Genomic DNA, 27,731 nt, shown 5'->3' with positions numbered 1-27,731 from the left:
ACATACTGGGAGTACCAGGAGGTTTCCCAGTGTCCACTCTGAATGTGGTGATGTTGCAGTGGACTGAAGTAAACACAGTGGCACCTTTATTTGTTTTAAATGAATACCTCAGGTAAAAAAACACTTTTTTGTTGTTTCCTCCATGTGTAATCCATCTACTGTTTAATGTGGCGACAACGACCTACTTATTTTCATAGTGATGAGTATCTAGTTACTGAAATGGACAGGCAGAGGGTGACAGCGTAAAGCTCTGAGTATCTAACAACAGCTACCACCAATTTCTCCTCCATTGTTTACCAACTGTAAACTCGTTGTCATGACCACCACAGAAGCCTCGCCTCTCAAATCGTCCCACTGGACAATGGGGAAAAAAGCTGAGATGACATGGGGCCCTCTGAGATGGAGTTCAGAGCGCTCCGACAAATGATCCCATGCAGCTCAATATATACCCACACATATATTCACATACACATTCTTGTTTCCATATGTGCGTTAGTGAAAGGTGTCTAAAGTGTAAATAGTATTTAGTGTGTAGTTGTGTCTAAATGTAGTATTTTATCTTTTCTAATTCTGATATATATATTTTTGTATTTTATCTTATCTTATTCTATAAGTATTCTATCACCATTTGACTCTGCTATTCTCTCTGTGCTATTTGATCTGCTGTAACGTGAATTTCCCTGGTGTGGGATCATCATTTATCTTATCTTATCTTCTCTTACCTTACCTTACCTTACCTAATCTTACCGTACCTCATCTTATCTTACCTAATCTTACCTAATCTTACCATACCTCATCTTATCTTACCTAATCTTACCATACCTCATCTTATCTCAGAAACACCAGGCACCAAGAGCGCAGAAACACGAGGCGTGTCGCTTTAGATAACATGCTCACAGATGTACAAGATATAAAATTAGCAAGTGCGGCTACTGAGAGCTTAAACAGGAAATAGACTTTAATACAAGTGAAAAAGAGAAAAACTGAAATATGCACAAGACTGAAGTTCACTGTGACTGAACCCACCGTCGTCCCTCCTGTTCTCAGACAAAAGGAAATAATCAACAGATTCATCTAGAATTAAAATTATTATTAGACGCTGCCTGAGGGAAACACTGACCTCTTTGTGACTTTTACTTGTTTTTGCTGCTGCTGCTCTTAATCGATTTAAATATTAGTCTCATTATTATTCCAAAGCAGAAGTATTTCCTTCTTTCTATTTCTGTCATAAAGTTTAATGACTTTCATCGACATGTAAAGAGGAACTGACTCTTGTGGGTTGTGATGACATACTGCACACACACACACACACACACACACACTATATATATATAAGCCTCATGTCTTGTTTTTCGTCTCAGTTGTCAGTCGGCTGAGCGTCAGTATGGACGGGACCTATGTCAGGCACGTGGAGCTGTTGGGCTTCGAGAAACGTTCGTTCCCGAGTCAGCACTACGTAAGGCTTCAAATATTTACTCTGCAGATTCTGCTGCTTTAAATCTACGAATGTAGAGAGCTTCTTTCTGAAATAACCAGGAGAGCCGAGTCAGAGTTTAGAATGGACTCAAGACTCTTTGAAGATAGTAGATGTTGTGTTAAAGTGTGATGTAACCTGTGCAGGTGTACATGCTGATGGTGAAATGGAGCGACCTCTCTGAGAAGCTGATCTACAGGACATATCCTGAGATCTACACCTTCCACGTGAGCTCCTTCTGCACTACAGAATAAAAGCTCTGCTGATTTGTGCCAAAATAAAATGCAGCTCTTGAATCTGTTCAGAAAAGTTTCATGTTTTGGTTGCAGAAATCTCTGAAGGAAATGTTTCCCATCGAGGCCGGTCAGATAGAGAAGAAGGACAGAATCATCCCGTCACTACCAGGTGACGACTATACTCCTCACTACACTTAAGCAGCTCATGTGTTACAGACTGTGTTACATTTGCATGTTGGTTTTGTAGGATGTCATTCTGCTTAGTTGATGAGTTAGTTGATTTGAGAAGCTGCAGAGTGGAAGGACAAACTATAACACTATTAATGACTCATCTGATCACAGACGACAGATAAATGTGAAGCACATGAAACATTTTAAAGATGTTTTTAGTTATAAACAAAAACCTCTCTGTGTGGCGTCATGTTCAGTGAGGAAGCACCTGTGGCTGTTGCAGCTCATGTGGGTGAATCTACTTCTCTTTTTCTATTTGTTGAAGCAGCTGAGAACGATGCTACAGACACTCAAATCATTGTCAGATTTTTGAGCTTTTGGCACTTCAACAAAAGTGAAAAAGATGAATACGGTCTGGCACTTTGTATTCAAGTCAAAGTCAAGTCAAATTTATTTATAAAGCACATTTAAAAACAGCCCAAGTTGACCAAAGTGCTGTACAGTTAAAAATGATTAAAAGAGAAACAAGTGAAGTAAAACAATAAACATAGATCAAGGCACAAATAAACACATAGGCAACATCAGGAGGACTCTAAAGCTTTAGTAAACAGGAACGTTTTTAGCCTTGATTTAAAGAGTCGATGGAGGGGGCAAGTCTGACAGAGGGGGGGTGCTGTTCCAGAGTCTGGGGGCTGCGACCACAAAGGCACGGTCACACCTGAGTTTAAAATAAGTGCGTGGAACAGTTAAAGCCCTAGGTTAGCCGACCTGAGGGGTCTGGAGGTGGAGCATGGGGGGGGGGGGCGCTCCATTCAGGGCTTTGTATGTGAATAAAAGAAGTTTAAAATCAATACGGTGCTGCACTGGCAGCCAGTGGAGAGAGGCTAGGACAAGGGCACCTGTCAAAGGTCTGGCTGCAGCGTTTTGTACTAGTTGTAAACAGGAGAGAGATAACTGATTAATTCCGGTGTAAAGAGAGTTGCAGTAGTCCAAGCAGGTGGAAATGAAAGCATGGATGACTTTTTCTAGGTCCTTGGAACTGATGAATGGTTTGATTTTTGCGATGGTGCGAAGTTGGAAAAAACTGGCTTTGACTACTGATTTGACCTGTTGATCAAACTTGAGTGCAGAATTGAAAATGACACCGAGGTTTTTGACGTGAGGTTTGATAAGAGTGGACAGGTTGCCAAGACTGTTGGATATCAGGTTGATGTTGTCAGAGGGGCCAAAGACAATGATTTCGGATTTAGCTTCATTTAGTTGAAGGAAGTTTACTGCCATCCAGGACTTGATTTCACTGATGCAGTTGAAGATGTTGGTGAGTTTGGATTGGTTGTTTGGTTTGAGGGGAAGATAGAGCTGGGTGTCATCAGCATAGCAGTGGAAAGAGATGTCATATTTTTGAATGATTTGATCGAGGGGAAGCATGTAAATGGAGAAAAGAATTGGACCTAGGACTGAACCTTGCGGGACCCCGCAGGAGAGAGTAGCTGGGGGAGAGGAGAGTGTGCCTATTCACCCTCCACAGAAAACACTAGAAGACAAAAAGCAAGCCTGATAAAGAAACTCTAAAAAACTCCAGAGTGAAGTTACTGGACAGAACAAAATGGTTGTCTTTCTGACCAGTGGTGGAGCTAAAAATGTAAAGTTTGTCGTGAGCGTGGCGGCAGAGGAAACGTCAAACAGACACAGCAGATTAGATTCAGCTCAGGTGTTTAAAGGGACAGTTCACCTCCAAAACAAAAACACATATTTCCTCTCACCTGAGGGCTGAACCACAAAGCAAGATTAGTCTCTTAGCGAGATATGTTGAGCCTGAAGTCAGTTTTATGTCCTACGAAGGTGGCTCTCTTTAAACCTGGATAGATCGCCATGGTGACCCATGCTGCAGACCCTAACCTGGACCCGGTTATGTTCCAAGTTTTAATCGCTTCTTTGAGTAGCATCACTCTTTAGTCAGTGTCAATATACGAGCGATTGACTGTCAGCTGAGGGAAAATGTTATTAACGCACTTTGTCCAACATGTTGAGCTGTAACCATAGAAACAGACAGACAGTCGTTTTAATTCTGTGATCGAACGTTACATAAACGCTGCCGAATGAAGCTGTGCAATCACAGTCACAATTACTGTCTGCATCACGTCGCTTTCATTTTTTATTTCTATTTAATCTACACAGAAACCTTCAGTCCATCAGTGAGGCTGAAAACGAGTATCATTGTTTTGTTTTATTCACGAGGTCGTTGTTGCTCTCACTGTTCTCTGGTCTGTCTGTCTAAAAGACGCTTATCACACATAATATTTACTCAGTAAAATTCATTTCATTTTGAAAACTTTCCACGTCTCCTTCATGCTGGGACATTAAATGCAGATCTTGAGTCTGACGTTTAAATTTTCTGCATCAAGTTTAAAGCTGAAGAGTTTCAAGCACAGCTTTTGGGTTAAATAATAAATCGGCCAACCTGTTTCGACCTGTTTCCATTTTCATTTCACCAAAACAGAAGAACTTCAAATAAAACAATAATAATGTCTCCATTAAGAGTTTCGCTGTGCACATGGAAAGATTTACGACTGGAAGCAGCCTCTCTGATCGTTAAATAAAACACTTATACATCAGTGCAATACATAATGTAAGAGGCAACACAGCGCACAGGGCCTGTAGAGGACGGAGTACAACGACTATGCAGGTGCTCATCTTTAAATCGGAGTAAATATTCAGGTGGGCGGAGTTAGAGCCAATCGGCACGTTACTAACAGGCCTGTACAGCATGTTCACAGTATAGAGCCTTAGGCCTCAATATGTGAATCTGTAAAGCACTAAAAATGTCTGTATGAAAAGTAATAAGCCTATTTAAATAGACTGACACACACACACACACACACATATATATATATATATACATATATACACAGTATATATATCTTACTATATAATGATGAAAATTCTGTGTGTGTCTGTTCCACGTTTTTCTCCTCACTGACTTGGTCAATCCATGTGAAATTTGGCACAGTGGTAGAGGGTCATGGGAGGATGCCAATGAAGCAATATTACATCAATTGGCCAAAGGGGGGCGCTATAGCAACCCATTGAAATGTCAAACTTTGAATGGGCATATCTCATGCCCCGTATGTCGCAGAGACATGAAACTTTGCACAGAGATGTCTCTCCTCATGAGGAACACATTTGCCTCAAGAACCCATAACTTCCGCTTATATAGATTTTCCACCATTTTGAATTTTTTGAAAAACACTTCAAATGGATCTCTTCCTAGGAAGTTTGAGCGATCTGCATGAAACTGGGTGAACATAATCTAGGGACCAATATCTAAAGTTCCCTCTTGGCAAAAGTTGGAAAACTTACTAAAACTGAGCTTCTATAAGGCAATGAATATTGCGGAGGGCGTGGCTCATCACATAAAGGTGTATAACATCTCAAGGGTTTCACCCATCACCACGCAACTTTGTAGGCATATGACCACACATAATCTGAGGGGACCCCTCCATTATTGACCCCATCAAACAAAATGGGGGCGCTAGAGAGCTCATTTCTTATCTAGGCCTAACCGCCATATGGATTTTTACTAAACTTGGTAGATATGTAGAACAGGACGCCTCAAGGTGACTGGAGAAATTTAACTCTAATTGGCAACTGGGTGGCGCTATAACAACAGAAAAATGCTTCAAAATGGCTAAAATGTGACCGATCGCTGTGGCTCCCCCTGTGGACCAATGTTGGTGTTTCTAATGTTTGGTATGACTAAGTCATGGTATGGTATGCTGTACATAATGGGTATGGACTAGTATATATATATGTACATATTCTTGCTCTCAGATGTGTGTCACACCTCTTTTTCTGATTACCGTAAAGATTTCCATAAAAGATACAGCAGTGTATCCTTAATCATTGCTCCTCCGGCAGGCCTCCTCGCTCCTCGCTCCTCGAGATAAAGCTTAGAAATTGGGACATCCTTCAAGGCGGAGCGCTGAGATTGATTTCCGGTTCACAAACCAGAGGATTGCGGAGGCACAACATCAGGAAATGGGAAAGGCCTCATGAGTAGATGCACGCCTCCTTCTTTGCAGTGATACGGTTGGCAGGTGTAGTTCGGAAGAGAGAAAATAGTTTCTAGATGAAACTGCTCACAACAAGGTCATGAGTTAAGATGAGGGTCATCTAGATCCAGACAGGCAGACATCTCTACGGCCGATATCTCAGACACTCTGCAACTCACTCGAGGTAGGAGGAGAGATGCAACTCTAAGGTCCCCAAACTGGCTGCACCTCGAGGGACCAAATAGTTCATAGTAGCTACCTCTGTACCCTGTACGCCCGTAGTGGCCCCCACAAGAATCCCTGTGGGATGCTGTCATAAGCTTTCAAGTCCTCAAAACACATGTAGACTAAACTCCCACGATCCCTCCAGCAGCCCTGCGAGGGTAAAGAGCTGGTCCACTGATCCACGACCAGGACAGAATCCACATCGCTCCTCCTGAATCTGAGGTTCAACAAGCCTCCTTCCCTGCGCTGGAATAAACTTCCCCAGAGAGGCTGGTTTGTTAACAGCATGCCAACAGTCTCTGGGGATCACAAATATTCACAGTAGATTATATATGAATCTGTCCAAAAGGTTCTGGGAGGTGCAGCGGTTCATTCTCAATATGAACGGAGCTGAGGTCAGGATGTGGTTAGCCTAGCTTAGCATAAAGACTGGAAGCAGGAGGAAATATACACTTCCACTTTATGTAAAGGATATAAAATGTTTGGTGAAAGGTGAAACAAACACAGTACAACATGCTCATTAGTGAGCTTTGGTGGGTTTGTTTCAGAGCTTTTGTCGAGCTGTTTCCAGTCTTTATGCTAAGCTAGGATAACCACATCATGACTCCAGCTCCAACACTGAAACACAGAGGTTAGACTGACATGCATCTTCTCCTCTCACTCTCATAGAGAAACGAATAAACACATCTGGCCATTTTCACAATCAAGAACCAACATTAGAAGAAGTGAAACTAACTACTGACAGCTGCTTTATGGACTCTGTGACTCCTGCATCCATCTGAGGAGCTGCAGCTTCTTGCTTTAACTTTTTTTTTTTCTGACAGCCAGGTGTCATAAAGAATCATTGACACTGAGCAGGTCTATTTTCTGTTCCTGTTCAAGTGTTTCCTCTGCTTTTCTCATGAAAACAGAACTCAGATCTGCACGTACTCCTCTTTTGAAACTTTAATTACAAAACAGAACTTGTTGCAATGTAGAGAAAGTGAAGCAACAACAAAACCCAAATCCTGATGCAACAGCAGCCTAACTTCACTGATCTGGAAATCACTACCTGTTGAATGCAGCTGTAAAAAGTAACTGAGTACTCAAGTACAACTTTGACGTACTTTTATTTGAGTATTTCAATTTTTATGCTCCTGTGTGCTTCTGCTCCAGCAGATTTCAGAGGCATATATTGTACTTTTTACTCTTTACTATGTCTGTGGACACCTACAGTTACAGGTTAAGATTTTATGAACAAAATGTGATGAAGTTATAAAACATGACACTGTGCCTCAGATTAAACCATCCAACAGGATATGAAGAAGTTTAAATGTGATTTACCTTCACCAGCTGCAGCATTAAAATGTCTGCTTACATCATAATATTCCAACAATATGATTTATTTTTAATAATATAACACTGACAGGGACCATCCTGGATATAAAATGTCATCACTTAATTAGTTTATCTTATTAGACATTTGTGTGAAATTTTGTCATAATTAGCGCACAAATTCCTAAGTTACAGCCAAAAACATGTTTTGTGAGGTCACAGTGACCTTGACCTTTGCTCCCCAAATTCTTATCGGTACAAACTTCAGTCCAAGTGGACATTGGTGTCAAATTTGGAGAATTCCCTCAAGGTATTCCTGAGATATCACGTTCACAAGAATGCGGCGGATTCCAGTCACAGTGACCTTTACCTTTGACCACCAAATTCTAATCAGTTCATTTGAGTGTCCAAGTAGGCGTTTGTGCCAAATATGGAATTTTTTTTTCAAAGGAGCTCTTAAAATATTGTGTTCACAAACTGAGGCGAATGCAAGGTCACAGTAACCTTGCCCTTTGACCACCAAATTCTAATCAGTCCATTCTTGACTCCGAGTAGATGCTTGTGCCAAATCTGAGGAAATTCCCTCCACGCCTTCTTGAGACATCACATTCACAAAATGAAACGACACAAGGTCACAGTGTCTGCTTCTGGCTATCGCCAGCATGGAGGCATGGAAGATATCACATTCACAAGAATGTGACAGACAGACAGAAGGACAACCCGGACACATCACTCCTCCGATCACGGCAGTCACCGGGGTGGAGGCATAAAAACCCAGAGATCTTTGTGGGAACATTTTAATTTAATGTGTGACAGATGTGGTCATGTTTGGTTGTGTTTGTGTCCTCAGCGCCGCGATGGCTGTACAGCCAGAAGTCCCCAGAAACCAGGCAGAGCACCTTGGCCGAATACTTCCACTCATTGATCAATCTGCCGTCTCACATCTCCCGCTGCAAACACCTCGGCAGCTTCCTCAAGGTTCGACCCGAGGACGAAAACCCACCGGCCCCAAACACGTCAGTATATCACACACACTTCTGTTAGAGCTGATGTGTCAGACCTGAAGATGTGTCAGTAAATCAATCAAACAGACGATCTGTAACCTGACAGATTGATAACGATCATTTCCTCCTCAGACTGAAAAGAAACGAGACGTTTGTGGTGTCCAGAGAGTTGGCCAGAGGCAACGCATCCGGTAAGAGTCATTTTAAATTGCTTCACTAAATCTTTACTAAACTTTTCTGTCTGTCTCCGTCTTTCCCGAGGTTATTTAAAAATGGTATATTTTCATTGGGTTTTCACTTAACGCATTAATCACGATGCAATTAAGGTCCGAACATTGAGCCATATTTTTTAAAATCGCGTTAATCGTGTGTTGCTATTTTGTCCCTTCAACGTAGTCAAGCTGCCACAGCCGAGTGATGGAAAATAATGACACCAGTGTGCTTCTGAATGGCTCCTTTCACTATAAAAACTTATAAATAAAAGCTCACAGTAGCTCGACAGTACTCTGCACCTTGTGTCAAACTGAATCAAAATATAACCAAAGTACTTTGAGTCTGAGCTCCCACCTGTGAGCTGAGCGCACAGGTACAACTACCCGGTTTAACTTCAAGTTAATGGAGCTATTCAGTATTTTGTTTGCTATGCACTAGGGATGCACAATATTGGATTTTTTGCCACTGTCCGATATGCAGATTTAAAACAACTCATTTGGCCAATAACTTGTATTGATATAGCCACTTTCTGCCCACCAGCAGATGGAGACATGAAACACTGTTCAGTGTTTGTAATATTCATTCATTGTGCTGAATAAGAAAAAGCATGTTAGCTGAAACTTCTGTATCTCTACTGTTTTTTCTATTTATGTTTATTTAATTATGAATTTTCTTATTTATCATTTAATTAAATTAAACGTTTGATTGTTAAAAACATTTTGGAAAAGGAAAATCTGTCTCTTGTAACTGAATACTGAACAAAATGATGGCTGATCAGCTTCTAAAGGTCTTTCCTTTGCATGTTTTTTGTTTTTATTATTGTTTAAACATACAGGTTACTGTTTTGTATTGTATATATATTTTGTGAGAGTACATTTCTCTGATACTGTCAGTTGTAGCCTACAGGGCTCGACTTTAACTCCGGCTGCTGGCTTCATTTTTATGTTATTTTCCAGTAAATGTTGTGAAGGTGTTTCCTGACATTAAAAGACATAATCATGTGTTTTACCTCTCAGAGATTTCCGGCCCCATCATACTGGACACCTACAGAGTGGTCGCAGACTTTGCCAAGACGTCCAAACATGAGATCGATCTGCACACTGGAGACCTAGTGGAAATCGTTGAGAAAAATCAGAACGGTGAGACAAGTTTAAATCCAATACGTCTAAAGCCAAGGGTAGGAAATCCGAACAGAAGATGTATGAAGTCCACAGAACGGCAGGAGTGGAGCTAGAAAATCACAGGCAAAAAGACAGGCAGGGTTGTGTCAGGTTCAGGTTCTGGTGGCTTGAAAAACTAGAACTACCACCCTGTGGTTGTATGACTCCGCCCACCAGTCCACCCTGTGGTTGTATGACTCCGCCCACCAGTCCACCCTGTGGTTGTATGACTCCGCCCACCAGTCCACCCTGTGGTTGTATGACTCCGCCCACCAGTCCACCCTGTGGTTGTATGACTCCGCCCACCAGTCCACCCTGTGGTTGTATGACTCCGTCCACCAGCCCACCCTGTGGTTGTATGACTCCGCCCACCAGTCCAGTGTCTCTGACAGTCTCCATCCATGTCAGTGAAAACATGGATGCTTCACACACAGAAGATCTATACAATCAGCACAGTTTCAAGATTAGAGTCACCAATTCAGTATCTGACCAAATGTCTCCCCTTCTGTTCCTGAGATATGACGTTAAAACATGATGATGTCACAGTCAAGTTGACCTTTGACCTTTTGACCTTCATTATTTCATACTGTTAGACATTTGTGTCAAGTTTGATCAGAATTAGTGAATGAATTCTTCAGTTATGGACAAAAACATATTTTGTGTGGTCGAGTGACCTTTGACCAAGTGGTATTTGTACCAAATTCGAACAGAATGAGACAGATGCAAGGTCACATTGACCTTTTATCACCAAAATATACACAGCTTATCATTAAGTCCAATTAACGTTGGTGCCAAATTTGCAAAAGCTCCCTCAAGATGACATTTTATCTTATTTAGTGTATGAATTCTTGAGACCGAGCCAAGTTGTGACTTTCAACCACCAAATTCAAATCAGTTCATTTTTAAATCCAAGTGGATGTTTGTGCCAAATCTGAGCAAATTCCCTCCTGGCCTCCTTGAGATATTGCCTTCACGAAATGAGACAGACACATGGTCACAGTGTCTGGTTATGGTCACGTCGGCACAGAGGCATAAACATGCTTAAGTGAAGCCAATGTCACTCAAATTTGTACGTACAGTACAGTTGGCCACCAGAAACAACTTAGATGCTTGGACCAGAATCAACGACACGTTGATGTGCTCCAACAGCTAAGTGTTTATTAATGCTAACATTATAGAGGATCAAGTTATTTACACTTACTTGTCTTCCACCTAAAACAAATGTTAAACTTCTGACCAGCGTTTCGAGGAAAGTCTGGAAATGTCAACAACCAGTAAGTTCGTCACTGATTACAGTCCCCCTGTAAACATTTCCATTGTCGTCTTCAATTTGGTGTGTGTTTTCTTTTTTGGGTGTTCAGCTTCGTGCTTGTGTTGTGAGCATTAGCAGCATTTTCTTATTTGCTTGTGTTGTGAGCAGAGGTGGAAAGAGTACTGAAAATTTGTATTCAAGTACAAGTACTGTTACATTGCTTAAATTGTACTCAATTACAAGTAAAAGTACTGGTGTTTAAAAAATACTTAAGTAAAAGTACAAAGTACTCTTCTCAAAAACTTAGGGTGACCATATTTTGATTTCCAAAAAAGAGGATACTCGACCGGTCACGACATAGCCTACTTAAATGATACTCGCAGTTTACTCAAAGATGCCTTATCATTTTAAGGTAGCTCAGTCCATAGGGACTTGGGTTGGGAACCGGAGGGTCGCCTGTTCGAGTCCCCGTCCGGACCAAAATGGACCGTGGACTGGTGGCTGGAGAGGTGCCAGTTCACCTCCTGGGCACTGCCGAGGTGCCCTTGAGCAAGGCACTGAACCCCCCAACCGCTCGTGGTGCCTGACCAAAGGGCAGCCCCCTCACTCTGACATCTCTCCACTTTGTGCATGTATAGGTCCTGTTTGTGCATGTGTGTGTCTTTCAGACCTGTGTGTAATTGACAGGCAAGAGTGAAAACAGTGAATTTCCCCTCAGGGGGATTAATAAAGGAAATAAACTTAAAATTTATATGTATGGATAGAAAATTCAGTTATATTACAAAATAATATCTCTCAAAGACAGAAATTCAGATAGGCCCCAATAGGGACACATACACACACTAGAGTGTGGCGATCTGAGCCCGATGGTACCCGACGGGTACCATCGGGCTCAGATCGCCACATTGCTTAGTCGACTCGTTTTAATTAAAATTTTCTTCTAGTCGACAGGGAAATTATTCGCCAGGAACATCCCTAGTACAGATACTGACAGTTTCCCTTGAGCTGTAATAAATGAGTCCAGGCTCTGAGCTGCTGTGTTCCTGCTGTTGTGTCCAGGTTGGTGGTTCTGTCAGTGTGAGTCTAAACGAGGCTGGGTTCCTGCGTCCTACCTGGAGCCTCTGGACGGACCCGAGGAGGCCGAGGACGCTGAGCCAAACTATGAAGGTAAGCTGCTGACACTGTTTTCTGAATTATATAATACAGTCTTTCAGTCTTTTTAACAGCAGTGTCGTGTCCCTGCAGGAGAGCTGCACGTCACCATCAAAGCCTACAAGGCGGAGCAGGAGGACGAGATCTCTCTGCAGCTCGGTGAAACCGTGTCGGTCATTCACAGGCTGCTGGATGGCTGGTGGGTCGTTAGGTACGCTACCTGTGCAGCCACACTGCTGACCTTTGAGTTATTCTGAAAAAGAAACACTGGTGGGCTGATCTGGAGACGTCATTGTGTCGGTGTAAATGCTGTTTTGAACAGGAAAGGAGACGAGACCGGTTATTTCCCCTCCATGTTCCTGCAGAAGGCCGGCAAGAGAGAGAGATATGAGGCAGAGAGGGTGAACCTGCAGGGACAGAAACCTCCACCTCGCAGGTACGTCAGAGACTAAAAACAAGATGATTCATATATTGTTTTGTCGCTAAACACATGCACATGTTCTGTACTGACGTATGATTTTGATGTACTTGTACTTTTGTGTTTCCATTTTCTCCACATGATACCTCTACTTCACATTTATTTGTTAATAATATAAAATATATATCAAAGTACACAGCAGTATATAAAATAATCACAATGAGCTCCACCTGCTGCAACTTTACAGTCATGAACACAGTAACACACATTTATTTATATTATTGTTTCATATTTTTACTGTAGATTTTAGCACAACAAAGTGTAGTTCAATAACACTGAATATCGCATATGACACTGTGTGGTGTAGTATAATTTGTAGTAAATAATAATTACAGTATGATATATAACAATACGTGGATCAGTCCACCTGTGTTACTGTCTAAGATACAATTTAAAGTGCGACTGTTCCTGTGTGATGACCTGATACTCGCGGATGTTGACACAGAGTTCCTGTTTGGACACTCTGCTGCTGTATTGAGTCACTTCAGATTAAAGGGAAGTTCACTCTCTTTCACCACAGGTTTTAATTTCACTCTCTGCTGCACACTGACATCGATTCATCTGTTTCTCTCACTACACATTTAATATTTCAGGAGAGAGAAGTTTGTGTAAAGACGTTAAAAACCTACATTATCTGTGACTTCATCACATTATGTTTTTAATTTGATGAAGAGCAAATGATATATGACATGTACGAGGTCAACTATTATATATTTGGTTGTTTCTTTAAGCGTGTGTTCTGGTAGACAACCAGTTTGTATTCATCTATAGGTGGAAGTATTAAGATCCTAAGACCACACTTTAAATATTTTGTTACAAGTAACTGTCCTGCATTAACAGTGTGACTGTAGTAAAAGTATAAAAAGTAGTAAAAAGTCCTTGGACGTTTGTGCCAAATCTGGAAAAATTCTTCAGATATGGAGTTCACGAAATGAGACAGACGAAAGTCAACACCCACCTCCTCTGCTCACCTCTAAAACTCTGCATGTCCTTCCTGTGTCTCAGGTCCACCATCCGAAATGCCAAGAGCATCCACAACAAGGCTCGTAATCGGCTCAGCCAGGACGCCTACCGCAGGAACAGCCGCCGATACCTCCAGCAGAAGGGCAGCCGCCTCGCAGAGCCCAAAGGGAACTCCAAGAATGCCACAAAGTCACCGCTGACAGAGAGGAAGAACCAGGGTAATGACGACATGTTTACACTGACATGTTTACAGTTATGTTGACATTTAATTTGTAGAGATCTTTAAGAAGTAGGAAACTTTTCTCAGTGCATAATGGAACACCTCACCCATTCATATTTTAAATAACGAATCTGGAGATACATGGTTTTCACTGGACAGGAAGGGTATGAAAAATCGTAATCTGAAAAGTAACTAAAAGCTATCGAGCAAATGTAGTGGAATAAAAAGTACTATAATTGAGCCCGGTCTCACTCTGAAGTCGTCGAAATCCGGCGCTTGGGCAGTGACTTCTGGTGTCAGAAACCAATGAAAAAAGGCGTCCTTAAGCATCGGCATGATACGCAGCCGGACCGAAAGTCCATGACCAAATGTGGACATGTGATGAGGTCACAGTACGTGCGTTTACATCGAGCCATGTATTCCTTTTGCATTCGGGTTGGAAGCCCTACCTGAATAGAAATGCTCCTTGTAAACACCTCAACCCGAATGAAAACAGCCAACCCGAAAGAAAATCTAATCGGGTGCACAGGGCTGTAGGGTTGGGTCGGTTCTCGGTAATATCAATTCGGTCCGGTACTCCGTCTTGGACCAGGTTTTATTTTTTGAGACCGACCGGACCGCATACTCGGGCAGAACGTATGCGGAGCGGACGCCGCCGAGGTTCCGCCCGGTAAAAGTGGACGTCCGCAAGCCCTGTGCGCGCAAAGCACGACTGCGCGGACTTCGCTCTGCACACCAGCGTCACACAAAAGACTGTTCGGCATGTATCTTTCACATCGCAGGGATTTTTCACAGACATTTTTACACGTAGTCCGCTCCGCTTATAGTACGCCAGAGTCTGTGAGCACCTGTGTCTGCCTCTTCACCAAGCGCACAACAAGCAGGAGAGAGAGGGGGGTGGGGCGGGGACTGAGCTAGGAGGTGCAAGTGCGCATGCGCCTCTACTGTAGCCTGGAGTTTGTTTAATAGTGACGGGGAGTCGATAATGGCGGACAATTTAGTCTCGACGAAATCAAGGAATGCGCCACTATGGCAACACTTTGGCTTTGAGCCAGACGAAGGAGGCAACCCTTGTTTGCACTGATTGAGTCAGCTACAAAATTTATTTGTAAGGAATAAAAGAAACAACTTGTTACTGTCACTCTGTTGTCCTAAGGTCGTTTTTTATTTTAAATGAGTCAATTGCGCCCCCAAGTGGTGAAAATCCAGTATTACCGACTTGATGCGTTTTTTTTACAAAACCCGGACTGTTTTTTTTTCCTCAAACCGACCCAACCCTACAGGGCTGGAATATTTCTTTTCAGAACCCGAATGAAAGAATTTCTCACACTTGTATACACTCATTCCTCTTTAAGTTCATTCCTGTCTTTCTGCACATGCTCGTTTCCTTGCCCTTCTGGCGCAGTGACGTATATAGCGCGCATAGCAACGGGCTGAGATAGAGCAGTCGGACTCGTTGCACTCACCGGTTTCCATTCACCACAGCACGGTCTTCTATCTCCCTTCTTCGACCTTCTACCTCCCTTCTCCTCCTCAACAGACGAAGCATTAGCATAACAAGGTTGTTGTCATACTGCTGCTTCAAGAATATAAGCAAAACAAGCCTGAAAAAGGCACTAAGAACGGCGTCATCAAGCATCTTGTTATCCAGAGCGAGGACTACAGTGTTTTCTTCCGGTAAACGTAAACACGTAACACCCGCCCCCTATCCAATCAGAAACCTTCCCTGCCCCAAACCTTGTGCGGATTAAACTGATCTCTGTGTAAACCCTCATTCAGAATGAATATTTCTCATGTAAACTACCTGGAAAGACTTTAATTCAGAATGATTTCATTCAGATTTATTCCATTCTGAATGAGAAGCCATCATGTAACCACACCTAGTGAGAATGTGTTGTATATTCAAGTGAAGTATAAGTACATTGAATTTATACCTAAGTACAGTACTTGAGTACTTAGTTACATCCCAACACTGACTGGCCCATAAAACCCCTCTGAACACACGTATAAACTAATAACTGATCATCTGTCTCAAACAGACAACATTCCCGAGACGTCTGGCTCCAGTTCGGAGGGCGAGCTGAAGAAGGAGGCTCCGGTCATACCCCCCCGGCCCAGTGCGGAGCTCATCATGGAGCGCTGCAGCGACAACACCCGCAAGAAAGTCAGCATCCACAAGTCACGCCCCGCCTCCGCCAGCTAGGGACTTATCACATGTTGTAAAAGTCTCAATGAAAGTGCTGTTTTCTTCTTTAACTGGGCTCAAAATGGCGGCACCTGCTTGCTCAGCTCCACCTCACTGTTAGCTGCTGTGTTCATGTGAGAAAAACAAGCTGCAATAAAGCTAGCAGAAAGTGAACGTACTCGGTCACAATGTTATACGTTTTTATAGTGAGAAAATTATTATGTTTCTGTTTGTGACTTCTGTGTAGAAGCTTTTAGATCTATTTCCAAGCATCTGTAGAACTTTGGTTTTATTTATTTGCTTAATAAATGTATAAAATAATTAAAGAAAATGTTTATTCCTGCAGTCTTTCCTTATGTTATGCTGGGTTCAGAATACACAATATTTTTGTCTGTTCCAACAGTCTCTGTGTCAGATTAGGAGGTTGTGGAGTCATTAAATCTCGCTGTGACTTGGCCGACTGACATGACTGACTACACATTGGTCTGCGACCAATTATTCCTGGTTGTCTTTCACAACGTGTGTGATGTCATCGGATTATTCTCGTCCTATTATTATTATTATTAGTAGTAGTAGTAGTATTATTGTTATTGTTATTATTATTTCAGTCACTGTGTTTGTTCATGTTTGAGCTGAGCTGTTACTGTGGTAACATAAAAAGTGTCACCAGGTGGGCGGAGCTACATTTGAAGTACCGCATGCAAACTATGACAGTCACTGAATCCTCCACAGGAAGTTCTACCAAATGTTTCACAATAAAAGCCTTTTTAGAAAATGAAGGGATTCTAAATGGTGTGGTGTGTTTGAGATGCAGCTGGTAGCCTCTGCAGCTGTGCTGAGTAAAGGCCCAGACACTATCCGTGAGTTTGATTCCTTTATATCCTCCATTATGAAGAAAGAACATTCTTTGCTAGCTTGATGCTAATGGCAGTACTCAGCGGGTTGATAAAGTGCCTCTGCTGTTTCCTTTTCACTCTGTGTGCTAACGTCCCAACAGGAAACATCTAAAAGACTGGGCTGTTGTTGTCCTTCAGTTTCCATGGCAACAGATCGCTCTGTGTTCCTATTGGTCAAAGTGACGGCTGTGACGGGAGAAGTCGTGGACGACAAGAAGAAAATCAAACATGCTAGACTTCCTGTCATGACATTGTGAGGCGTCTCAGACGTGGCGTCAGCTGTCGTCTACTATGACACACTACACCAGATGAAACCATGGATTATCGCATACGACACTCGCTGTTGTTCATGATCCGAGCCGACACCGCATGACGCAGCGTCGGGCTGTAATTAGGCTGATATTGTGTAGTGTGAACCTGGCATTACTCTCATTCTTGTCCGGCTGCAGCCCTTCACATCATAAATAGAGCTCTTTAAAAGCAAAGCGAACGATGGTTTTAAGAATGAAGTTAGGTTACAGAGAAAGTAGGTCTGTCTTTAAAAAGCCTCAAAGCCAACAACCTGCAGTCCATTTAGAAATGAGGCTGAAAGATGTTCCAGTTTTCCCTCTGTTCATAAAAGCGTCCCCTGAAATGTAGGAACAAGGTCAATGAGTCTTAGCTTTATATAATATTACAATGGTTTATTTAAGTAACATTTTGAATGCAGGACTTTAACTTGAAGTATTTGTACTGTGTGGTGTTTGTATTTAGGGTCAGTGGTGTAAGGTAGTTATAACAGGCCCCAGTGCATGCTATGATGACGGGCCCTAAGGAGCGCTAGTGACTTGTTATGTACATAAACTGGTTCCAGTATAATCTTATCGTCACATAATCAAATAGAGACTTGACTCTGGATCACACCAACATAGATATCACCCAGAAATCATCAGCATGTATATCCTGCATTTAATAATTGTTATACCTTATATACAGTTTGTGTAGAGTAAACATATATTTTATATTTTATAACACATTTTGTTGTAGATTGCTACAGGCTAGTTTACAAAAAGAAAACCATGATGCAGATGGGTTTGTCTTTTCAAAGGCATATACAGCACATGACACCATTTTCAATTAACTCTTTCGCCGCCATTGACGAGATATTCTGTCGATCTGTGTTTTCACTGTTATAAGATGGAGGCGCTGCTACACATCTTGTGAAATAGAACAACACTGCTGAGTCCAAAAACAAGCGAAGAGGGAGATACGCTGGAAACTGGAAGAAGGTATTTACAGAGGAGATGTAGCAGCTTGTAAACTATACGAAAATGCTGCCGCTGACAGAAAAGTTTACGGGCGCGCAAGCTGTAGAGATTCAGATTGTGAACTCAGACTCTGTCACTTCCTGTTTTGATCAGCATTCTGAATCTGATTGGACAAAGAAGCAAACAAGCTTGGTGGGACGAAACGGGATCCTCATGACGATGACAGTGACACACGGACAGGACGACCACAGAGGAGACGGAGACAACAGAACACTGAACGTGACAACGTGTTCTGTTGCTGCACCTCAAAGAGATTATTATTTTCATTCATACAATTCAAACTGACGAAAGGAAATGAGAAAAAATGTAGATGTTTAAATGTTTCATTGTTGAAAATCACTGTCTCTGACAAAAATGCAGTTTTTTTAAAAAAAATGTGAGTCTGTCTTTGAACAGAGATTTCTTAGGCGGTGATCTAAATTACTCACATGGGCCCGTTTTCTGCCTAACATATAGTTGGAGGGTCCCTGCACTGTCTATATTTACGCCCCTGCTTAGGGTAATTAATACTTCCTCCATCTCTGAGTGTTTCAGAATCAGAAATACTTTATTGATCCCTGTGGGCAGAGTTCTGATTCGCTACAGTTGCTCTGATGTAAAGAGCAGTGAATTATAAGAAGTAAGAATAAGAGTATGGAATAAAAGTGTGTAAATATAAAGCGATAAATAAAATAAAGTAGAATTTAACTGTGCATTAAAATAAAAAGAAAATGTGCATTATCTTACAGTGTTTAACACAAGTACTTAAGAGTAGAGTTGTACCGATACCAGTATTGGAAATGCCTCAGATACTACCTAAAATGCGGTGTCGGGTATCAGCGAGTACAGCCTATGACCAATCCGATACCACGTAATGCCTCACGTCATTACACATACGCACGCTACAGGCAAACGAAACGGAAACGGAGTATAGTTTGAAAAGCATTCTACTGTAGCCTTTAAAATGTCTTTTTTACCAAATTGTGTGGCTGCACTTTAACCTGTGTCTTGATCTGTGTCAACACTGGATGATAATAATAATAAAAAAAAGTTTTATGGCATTCATTCTACTAGTATGTATTTATTTCTTAATATTTTACATAGACTTTTAGGAGTTGAAACATACAACAGTTCGTATCCCATCCATTTTTATTTTACGCGCTGGTATCAGATCGGTACTCGGTATTGGCAGATACCAAAGGTTCAGGGATCGGAATCGGTATTGGGAAGGAAAAAGTGGTATGGGTACATCTCTGCTTAAGAGATAAAAATATTAAAATAAAATATATGTCTTCACTGTGCTGAGGCTGTAAGTGTGAAAATGTAACTACATTATATACATAGGTGGAATAAAACAATAGACTGAGACTAAACATGAGAAAAATGAACATTTATGTTTATGTTGAGTTTCCACATTAACTCAGTGTCGTCACAGGTATATGACTGATGAACAACTTCTCCCGCTGTTCCACCTGTTACTGACTCTGTCACTGTGGTTTTCTGAATATGTTCAGAGGAGCTGGATCTCAACCCATAAGAAATAAAGACAAAAGGAGTCTTCATGAAAAGATTTGACCCCGACGTGATTTGAACACGCAACCTTCTGATCTGGAGTCAGACGCGCTACCGTTGCGCCACGAGGTCCTGACGACATTCACAGGATTCATGACTTAATAACCACGAGTTCATTTTCACGTATTGTTGTTCAGATTCGTGATATATCGCTTCTATATTCCCAAAATGATTAACCGTAACATTATATGAGAAAAATGCTAAACAGCGACCCCCTGGGTCCGTGAGGCTAACAGCTAGGCTAACAGCTAGCTAGCTTAGCTAAAAGAAAGGCAGAGTGTGGAAGAAACAACCAAACCGTGAAGAACATGAAGAAGAGTGAAGATAAAGTGAAGATAAAGTGAACATGGTGTCACTGACCTGTCCGCTGAGCCGACAGCACAGACTGTAACGGCTCTGTGACGTGATGGAAGTCACAACGTTAGCTACCAGCTAACACAACTTATGGTTACACTGGTCTCCGGCCACAATCACCGAGGTAACCGCCACGCCCACTAAAACAGGAGAAGGAGCGCGTGCTGATACGTAATGCGTACGTAACTAACCGATTTGGTGGTAAAAGTTTACATCAAACAATCGACAATCACCCAGTCACGTAGTGTTATAATAAATAAAGTGTTGGTTACTAAGATAAACACCTTCCCTGGTGGTCTAGTGGTTAGGATTCGGCGCTCTCACCGCCGCGGCCCGGGTTCGATTCCCGGTCAGGGAACTAATCTTTTGCTCTTGAATGGATTCGTTAAATGTCCCAGCGTATAGAGCGCGTAAGTCACGCCCCTTCCGATAGACCCCCATCGGACCTCTAGGCTCGGAAAATATGAATGGGAGTCAATGGAGAGAAAATTATTATATTCTGGTTGCAGTCATTAAATGCCTTGGATTACACAAATGTGTTGTGTGGGTCTAAATTATATTTTTTCATGTGAAGAGTTTGACAGTTTATTGTATGATTCTTCAGTTAAAGGCTGTGGAAACAACGTAATGAGAAAGACTACATGTCACCTATGTGACATCACGTCATCACACTTTCCCTCCACTTCTCAACTCACAGTGCTGCTGCTGCATCTTCTGCCACGATCTACGGAGCCATCAGATCAAGATGCCGCTGTGTTTCGTACCCGAATATCACCATTCCAACAAAAACAGACTTGTAGTGGTTGTGGAAGTGCACCAGAGACACAGCCATGTTCCGAGTGTGAGTGGTGACGTATATCCTGTACGTCGGGAGCAGCGAAGAGCTGTAGTCCACAAAGCGCTCTCACACAAAACGTAACAGTATCAAACTTCTTCCCGCTAAACTGTAGCCTTCTTTACACGAAAAAATATATTAAAAATTCACAAACAACATATTAAATTCATGGCACAATTCAAACGGGACCAGAAAATAATTTTCATCTAGCCATTGAAACACATAATGAGAAACTGATTTTTAAGGTCTCATGTACCGGAAACAGAAACATGCAACTTACGAGCTCTATTCTGAAACAAATGCTGATATTAATGACAAGGTTTGAGCCAAATAGTCAGATGCAATGAGTATCTGCTACAGCTGATGTGCTTTTCTGAGTGTGAGTATCATATGAGTAAATATATATAAATATATATATCTGTACTCGAGATGAAGGAAAATCCTTATTTGGATAGCTGTGCTCGATCTCTCACTCTTTTGATCAAACAATCTCTCAAGCTCAATTCTGAGATTGTTCTGTAAATAATTATCTCTAAATAAATACATTTAGCCACTTCTAACTGACCTATATACATTTCAAGCTGAAAACAACAAGTGCAGTTTAGGCCCCACCCACTTCTAATTTAAACTCCACCCACTTCCTTCTTAAACCCAATCAGACACAGGTAGTTCTCCAAAGAGTTACACCTCCTATGCAAATCACCCCAGACGTCCCTCTCCCCAGCAACCATTCCCAGACCAGATCACCTCCAGACCACCTCAACTGACCCCTTTCAACATGAAGGAGCAGCGGCTCTACTCCACGCTCCCTCCAGGTGTCCAAGCTCCTCCCCCTATCTCTGAGGCTGAGCCCAGACACCCTACAGAGGAAACTCATTTCGGCCAGAGCTCATGATCACAGGTGAGGGTCGGAACATAGATGGACCGGTAAATCAAAAGCTTTGCCTCCTGGCTCAGCTTCCTCTTCATCACGATGGTCCGGCACAATACTGACCAGTCAACCCTGTGGTTGTATGACTCCGCCCACCAGTCCAAGTTGATGTTTGTGTCAAATTTGAAGAAATTCCCTCGAGGCATTTTCGAGATATTATGTTACATTATGTTTTCTGACAACCTGAATATATGACACCTCCAGCCATGGCTATCAGTCACAGTGACCTTTGACCACCAAATTCTAATCAGCTCATTCTTGAGTTCAAGTGGACATTTGTGCCAAATACAAGGAAATTCCCTCAAGGCCTTTTGGAGCTATTGTGTTCACCAAATGTAACAGACACAAGGTCACAGTGTTCTTTGACCACCAAAATCTAATCAGTTCATCGATGAGTCCGGAGGAACGTTTGTGCCACGACTGAAAAAAAAATTCCCTCAAGGTGTTGTTATAATACCGCCATCATAAGAATGCAACAGACGAGGGCACAGTGACCTTGACCTTAGACCAACAAATGTAATCAGTTCATCGTTGAGTCCAAGTCGATGTTTGTGTCAAATCATTTTTGAGACAACCCTAAAACATAATCCCTCTGACCACAGCTATCAACGGTGCGGAGGCATAAGATACCCAAACCACTGAATGGAGACGTTATCATCAGCAGTGACTCTTTTAAATTCCTTCAAACACACACGATCTGTAACGTAACGTGGAAAACTGACATTGAACACATCGTTACAAAAACTCAACAGTATCTGAACTTCTTTGCAGCAGTTTTAAAAAATATCGTCTGTATCTTCTGAACAGAGTAAGATAAGGAGAGTCAGGTGACGTCATTCCTACCTCACACTTCAGGCTCGTTACGTCACACTGAAAGAGAATCTATAAAGTTCTCTGAGGGATTCAAAGGACACCCTGAACCCTGTTCTCCTCGTTAACTCTGAGGCGATCAATAAAGTTGTATCTTTATGTGCAGCAAACTGTGGAACAAAATGCAGATTCAGTGCAGCATTAAATCATCAGTCTGCTCAAACTGAAGTCAGAACAGGTTCACATGGTTTACATGAAGAAAAAAGAATGCATCATGCATCTTAATTACCAACGATCCTACAGTGTAATAACAGCTGTTTTATCAGTGATGATCAAATTCGATAATCAATAATTGACACGGGACAGAGGAGACATCAGTGATTGTTAAAGTAGAAATCTGCTTGTGCTGTGTGTCTTCATCTTCCTCCTCTGCAGAGAGATTGCGTGTCTTGACTGCTGCAGAGAAATCAGTCAAGTTACACAGCGTTAAGCAAATCTGAACCGGATATCAGGCGATTACTCCATCCCTTCAAAATAAAATCTATTTAAAAACGTAATACCGTGTGTCACCTCTGACACCAGAAATTATAATTATATATTTTACTCAAGTGAAAGTAGTAATACTGTAAAAATACTATGTTACAGATAAATATCCTGCATTCAAAATCTCACTTCAGTAGAGCAGCAGATATCCTAAATAACTGTGCTCTTTGTGATAAAAGCATGAAATCTGGTAAACCTTCTGAAAATAACTAGATATGGAGCCATCTTGAAATGTCACTATGGCGGCCAGCAACAAATGGTTTCTTATGTGCAGTAGGCTATAATTTGATACTGAGGACACAATTTGTTAAATTTATTTACCATACAATTATGAACTAGCTTTTATTCATTACACTTTCTGTAGTCAGTAATCAATGTACTGGTTCTGGTCACAGTTTAGTAGTAGAGTATTTTAGTTTCCTAAGTGCTGTCTAATATTAGCCCCCGACATTAATATTGTAGTTTGCATATTTAGATGTCGTTAGATAGCTGCACGTGAATAGACAGGATGTGCCGGCACAGGAGATGCCTGGAACATGTTCATGGTGCGTCCTCTGAGAATCAAAAGATGCACTATTGTAGAAGGGGCAGCCATCATTCAGATGCTGAAACTAACTTCTGTAAAGACCTTCAGTGACCCAAGAGATCTTCATTCCACATTTAGCCAGAAAACTTGAAAGTGTGTCTAGACTTGATCTGGTGTGGGACCGGTACTTTCCTGAGTCTCTGAAAGCTGCTACAAGAGCAAAGTGTGGTTCAGGGATGCAGAGACGTGTTCTAGGTGCGGCAGCCATTCCCAGGAACTGACAAACCTTTCTCAGAGTTGACAGCAATAAGACTGAGTTGTTTGCGTTCCTTTCAGATGCTCTGCTGAAATGGTTTGTGGAGAAGGATAAACAGCTTGTTGTCACAGATGACAGGGAAGTCCTCAGCCAGCCATCACTCCTACATGTGTCTTTGATTGCCCCTTATACGCACGAGGAGGCTGACATGTTATTACATGTTGCCTACGCAGCAAGAAATGGCCATCAGAAAATCATGAATCAAAGGGTTGATAGTGATGCTGTGGTGCCGGCTGTGGCAGTGGCTCAGACTTTACAGCCAGAACATGAGCTTTGGTTGGCATTTGGAACTGGAAGGAACTTTCAATACCTTGCAGCCCACGAACTTGCAGCAGGGCTCGGGCCTGAGGCAGCACGTGTTCTACCAATGTTCCATGCTTTGACGGGCTGTGACACTGCATCAAGCTTTCTTGGCCATGGGAAAAAGACTGCATGGGCTGTGTTTCCAGAGCTTACACATGCCCTGTTGAAACTGTCTTCTGCCCCAAATGACATACCACAGGAGGTGATGGCCACAATAGAGAAGTTCATTACACTAGTCTATGACCGAACCAGCACATGCACAGAAAGAGACATAGCAAGGCGGAAGTTATTTGCAAAAAGGGCACAATGTGCAGTCAATCCTCCCACAAAGGCTGCCCTTGATGAGCATGTAAAGAGAGTAGTGTTCCAAGGAGGCCATGTGTCGGGTCAAGTGCTGGTGTCCACACCACAACTGCATTCGCCATGTGAATGAAGGATATTATGAACCCCTCTGGACATGCCTACCGGATGCAGGCCAGTCTAGCTGTGAACTCGTCTCCTGCAAATGTAATAAAGATTGTGTTTGGAAGTGCAAGTGCAGAAGAGCTGCCTTAAAGTGCACAGCCCTTTGTTTCTGTGAAGGCGAGTGTGAATACACTTCCCCTTGATTGAAAACCCTCAGTCTGGTCAGGGTATTGTTACAACCACTGTGAGTCTTGTGAGACAGAAGGAAGCTTCTAAGAAATTCTGATCTTCCTGTTTCAAATTCTGCATCTCGAAAAATGTAAAATTCTACACTGAGATCATCCATATCTGTCCAGTACATGGCACAGCTGAAAGATGGCGGCTATCTTAAAAGTCCAGTGATGAATGATATTGAAAATTCAAGATGGCTCCATATGCAGTTATTTTCAGAATGCTTTTGGCTATAAGTGCACCATATGTCATGCTTTTATCACAAAGTTCCTCCCTATTTTTGAGCTAAGCTACTCCACTAAAGTAAATCTTTACTGAAGTAAAAGCACTAACGCATTAAAATATATTTAGAGTACCAAAGGTGAAAGTACTCCAGTATCTGGAGTGACCTGTTTCAGGATAATATATATGATTTTACTGGATTATAATCAGTCATGTGTACATCTCTTGGTTGCTGCAGCTGGTGAAGGTGAGCACTAATCAAAGTTTATAAGAAATGTAATTGATGTATGTTTTTTATTAATAATCTGAACCTGTAAATTAACCAGTAACTAAAGCTATGAAATAATCGTAGTGCAGTAAAAAATACAATAAATAAATAAATAAAAGATAGAAAATGCTGCAATAAATATGTAAATTAATAAATACATAACTAAATAAACACCTCATCGATATACAAATACAAAAATATATAAAAAAATTAATAGATATTTACTTCCTGTTCAATTATCACATTGTATGTTTTTGCATTTATATATTTCTATATATTTATTCCAGCATTTATTTATTCTGTTATTTATTTTTCATTTATACCAATATTTATTTGTACATTTATTTATTTATTTATTTCCATATTTGTTTCTGTATTCCAGCATTAATACAAATATTTATATTTTATTTATGCCTGTCTTTGTTTATATATTCATTTATTTATCTATTTTCTATATTTATTCAAACATTTTTTCATTCATTCATTTATTGCCACTCAAGTCTTTTCCCATATATTTGGCTCCACGTTGTGGCGGGAAAGCGTCATAAAATAAACTGTTACCAAAAGCTGACCATTCGAAATCATTTGACGTCACTGTTCTTGTTGTTTAATAGCCATGAGTTTATTTTATGTATTTACGTAACACCTATAATAATACCACACGAGGAGAAACCACAGACCATCAACCGCTCTTATTTTGAAAACCCGGACGGAAACGCTCTCCGGTCCTTGTCGCGAGCTCGACGCGCGGTGCTGCAGCCTGTGCGGTCGCAGAGAGGAGGACTCTGGGCTCCGGTTCGTACCTCTCCAAATGCCACCGGACACCGACAGCGGCCTCGGACCGGACGGACATCAGCGGCGGGACCGCGACGCACGCGACTCACCGGGAACATGGCGGCGGGAACAACAACCTGCTCGGTACCGGATCGACGATAAATCAGAGGAACGACGCGGTTGGCGGGCTGGCAACGGAGGAGCATCAATTAGCACAGGTCAGTGAACGCAGCGTAACACCTCAGGATAAATACAGACTGATCATATGATCAATGTATCGATCAGTTCATCCATCGATCGATTGATGTCAGAGTGATATTGTAATGATCCCGTAGTGACCTGCACGGTGTGTGATGATGGCCTCCTGTAACACACACACACACACACACACACACACTGATCTCATCTGGCATCTCATTAACTGCTGTTAAATCACTGTGTTCTCTTTGGGTCAGAATAAAATATAGATTTAAACAAAGTGAATTATTATAATTTTCCCACATTTATCTCCTTTTGTCTTTTTTCTTATTTAATTATAGTTTTTTAATTTAATAAAAACACACAAAGACAACTGAAGACATCAGACATGCTGAGGGACTGTTCTTTATTCACCAGAGGACGAGGAGGGGTGTGACTTTGTTTTTTGTCCCCACTGTCATGAAACACCTGGAAAAGTCATGGAATTTCAGTCACATTTTCCAGGCCTGGATAAGTCCTGTAATTAGTCATAATTTATTGAAAGTCTTGGAAAAGTCCTGGAATTTTGTTGCAATGAAATTGTTGGAATAATTTTCGGTGGTTCGATGTAATGTACGATAACGGCAGATTACTTTTCTGCAGCTGTTGACGTCACGTTGCTCTGACACGTGTCGATGTGAAACAGGGCGTTTCGCGCATGTTTCGGTGTTTTCTCCCTTAATGATCGCTGACCTTATGTTTGAAACACGCCGGCCAGGTGGGGCAAGTTTTCATTATGGTGCTTACAAAGGTCAACAATTCATTTTCTCTGAGAACACTGAACATACAGCCAAGTCAACATTTACAATCTTAAATGAAATTTAAGTTTCTTTTTAAATACCTGTTTACTTTCTGTACAACGGAGATGATGAGGCAGATTACTGCAGAGAGTTATCGTGATAAAGCATTTGTTCTTTAGGCGCAAGGCAGTACCAGCTGACCGTTGCTGGACCCTCTAGTGCTGTGATCGTGCACAGTACTTTGAAAAACAATTTGTTCAAATATAAAATCAGGTGTTCTACTGATCAAGACTGATTTAAACAATCCAGCTGTGTTTACTGCTAACCTGTTTTCTACCGTCAGCCATCTAATAAAATGCTTTTTGTTTTGGGAATATTAAGAA

General features: G+C 41.7%; 2 protein-coding genes, 1 long non-coding RNA gene and 2 other non-coding genes across 5 annotated transcripts in view; 4 read left to right on the top strand and 1 right to left on the bottom strand.

Annotated features, from left to right (window-relative positions):
* Window positions 1-27,731, top strand: part of LOC144464770 (uncharacterized) — a 186,868-nt gene that overhangs the window by 59,626 nt on the left and 99,511 nt on the right. The gene's annotated exons all lie outside the window — the stretch shown is intronic.
* On the top strand, window positions 1,334-16,878 carry ncf1 (neutrophil cytosolic factor 1). The gene is made up of 11 exons (XM_033647958.2): window positions 1,334-1,456; window positions 1,621-1,701; window positions 1,804-1,879; window positions 8,323-8,488; window positions 8,609-8,667; window positions 9,706-9,828; window positions 12,161-12,268; window positions 12,347-12,464; window positions 12,576-12,689; window positions 13,737-13,912; window positions 15,954-16,878. The coding sequence occupies exons 1-11, from the start codon at window positions 1,385-1,387 to the stop codon at window positions 16,115-16,117; spliced, it is 1,257 nt and encodes a 418-aa protein (XP_033503849.1). The 5' UTR covers window positions 1,334-1,384; the 3' UTR covers window positions 16,118-16,878.
* On the bottom strand, window positions 19,854-19,925 carry trnaw-cca (transfer RNA tryptophan (anticodon CCA)). The gene has a single exon. It is a non-coding gene; the product is annotated as a tRNA-Trp (tRNA).
* On the top strand, window positions 20,494-20,565 carry trnae-cuc (transfer RNA glutamic acid (anticodon CUC)). Its single transcript has one exon. It is a non-coding gene; the product is annotated as a tRNA-Glu (tRNA).
* Window positions 26,326-27,731, top strand: part of st6gal1 (ST6 beta-galactosamide alpha-2,6-sialyltranferase 1) — a 28,344-nt gene continuing 26,938 nt past the window's right edge. The window contains exon 1 of the mRNA XM_033647898.2: window positions 26,326-26,589. The gene's annotated coding sequence lies outside the window, so the exon portion shown is untranslated. The remainder of the gene's footprint in view (window positions 26,590-27,731) is intronic.

Source organism: Epinephelus lanceolatus, chromosome 11 (assembly GCF_041903045.1).
Source record: "Epinephelus lanceolatus isolate andai-2023 chromosome 11, ASM4190304v1, whole genome shotgun sequence".
NCBI lineage: Eukaryota > Metazoa > Chordata > Actinopteri > Perciformes > Serranidae > Epinephelus > Epinephelus lanceolatus.
This window is presented reverse-complemented; position numbering and strand designations above follow the sequence as displayed.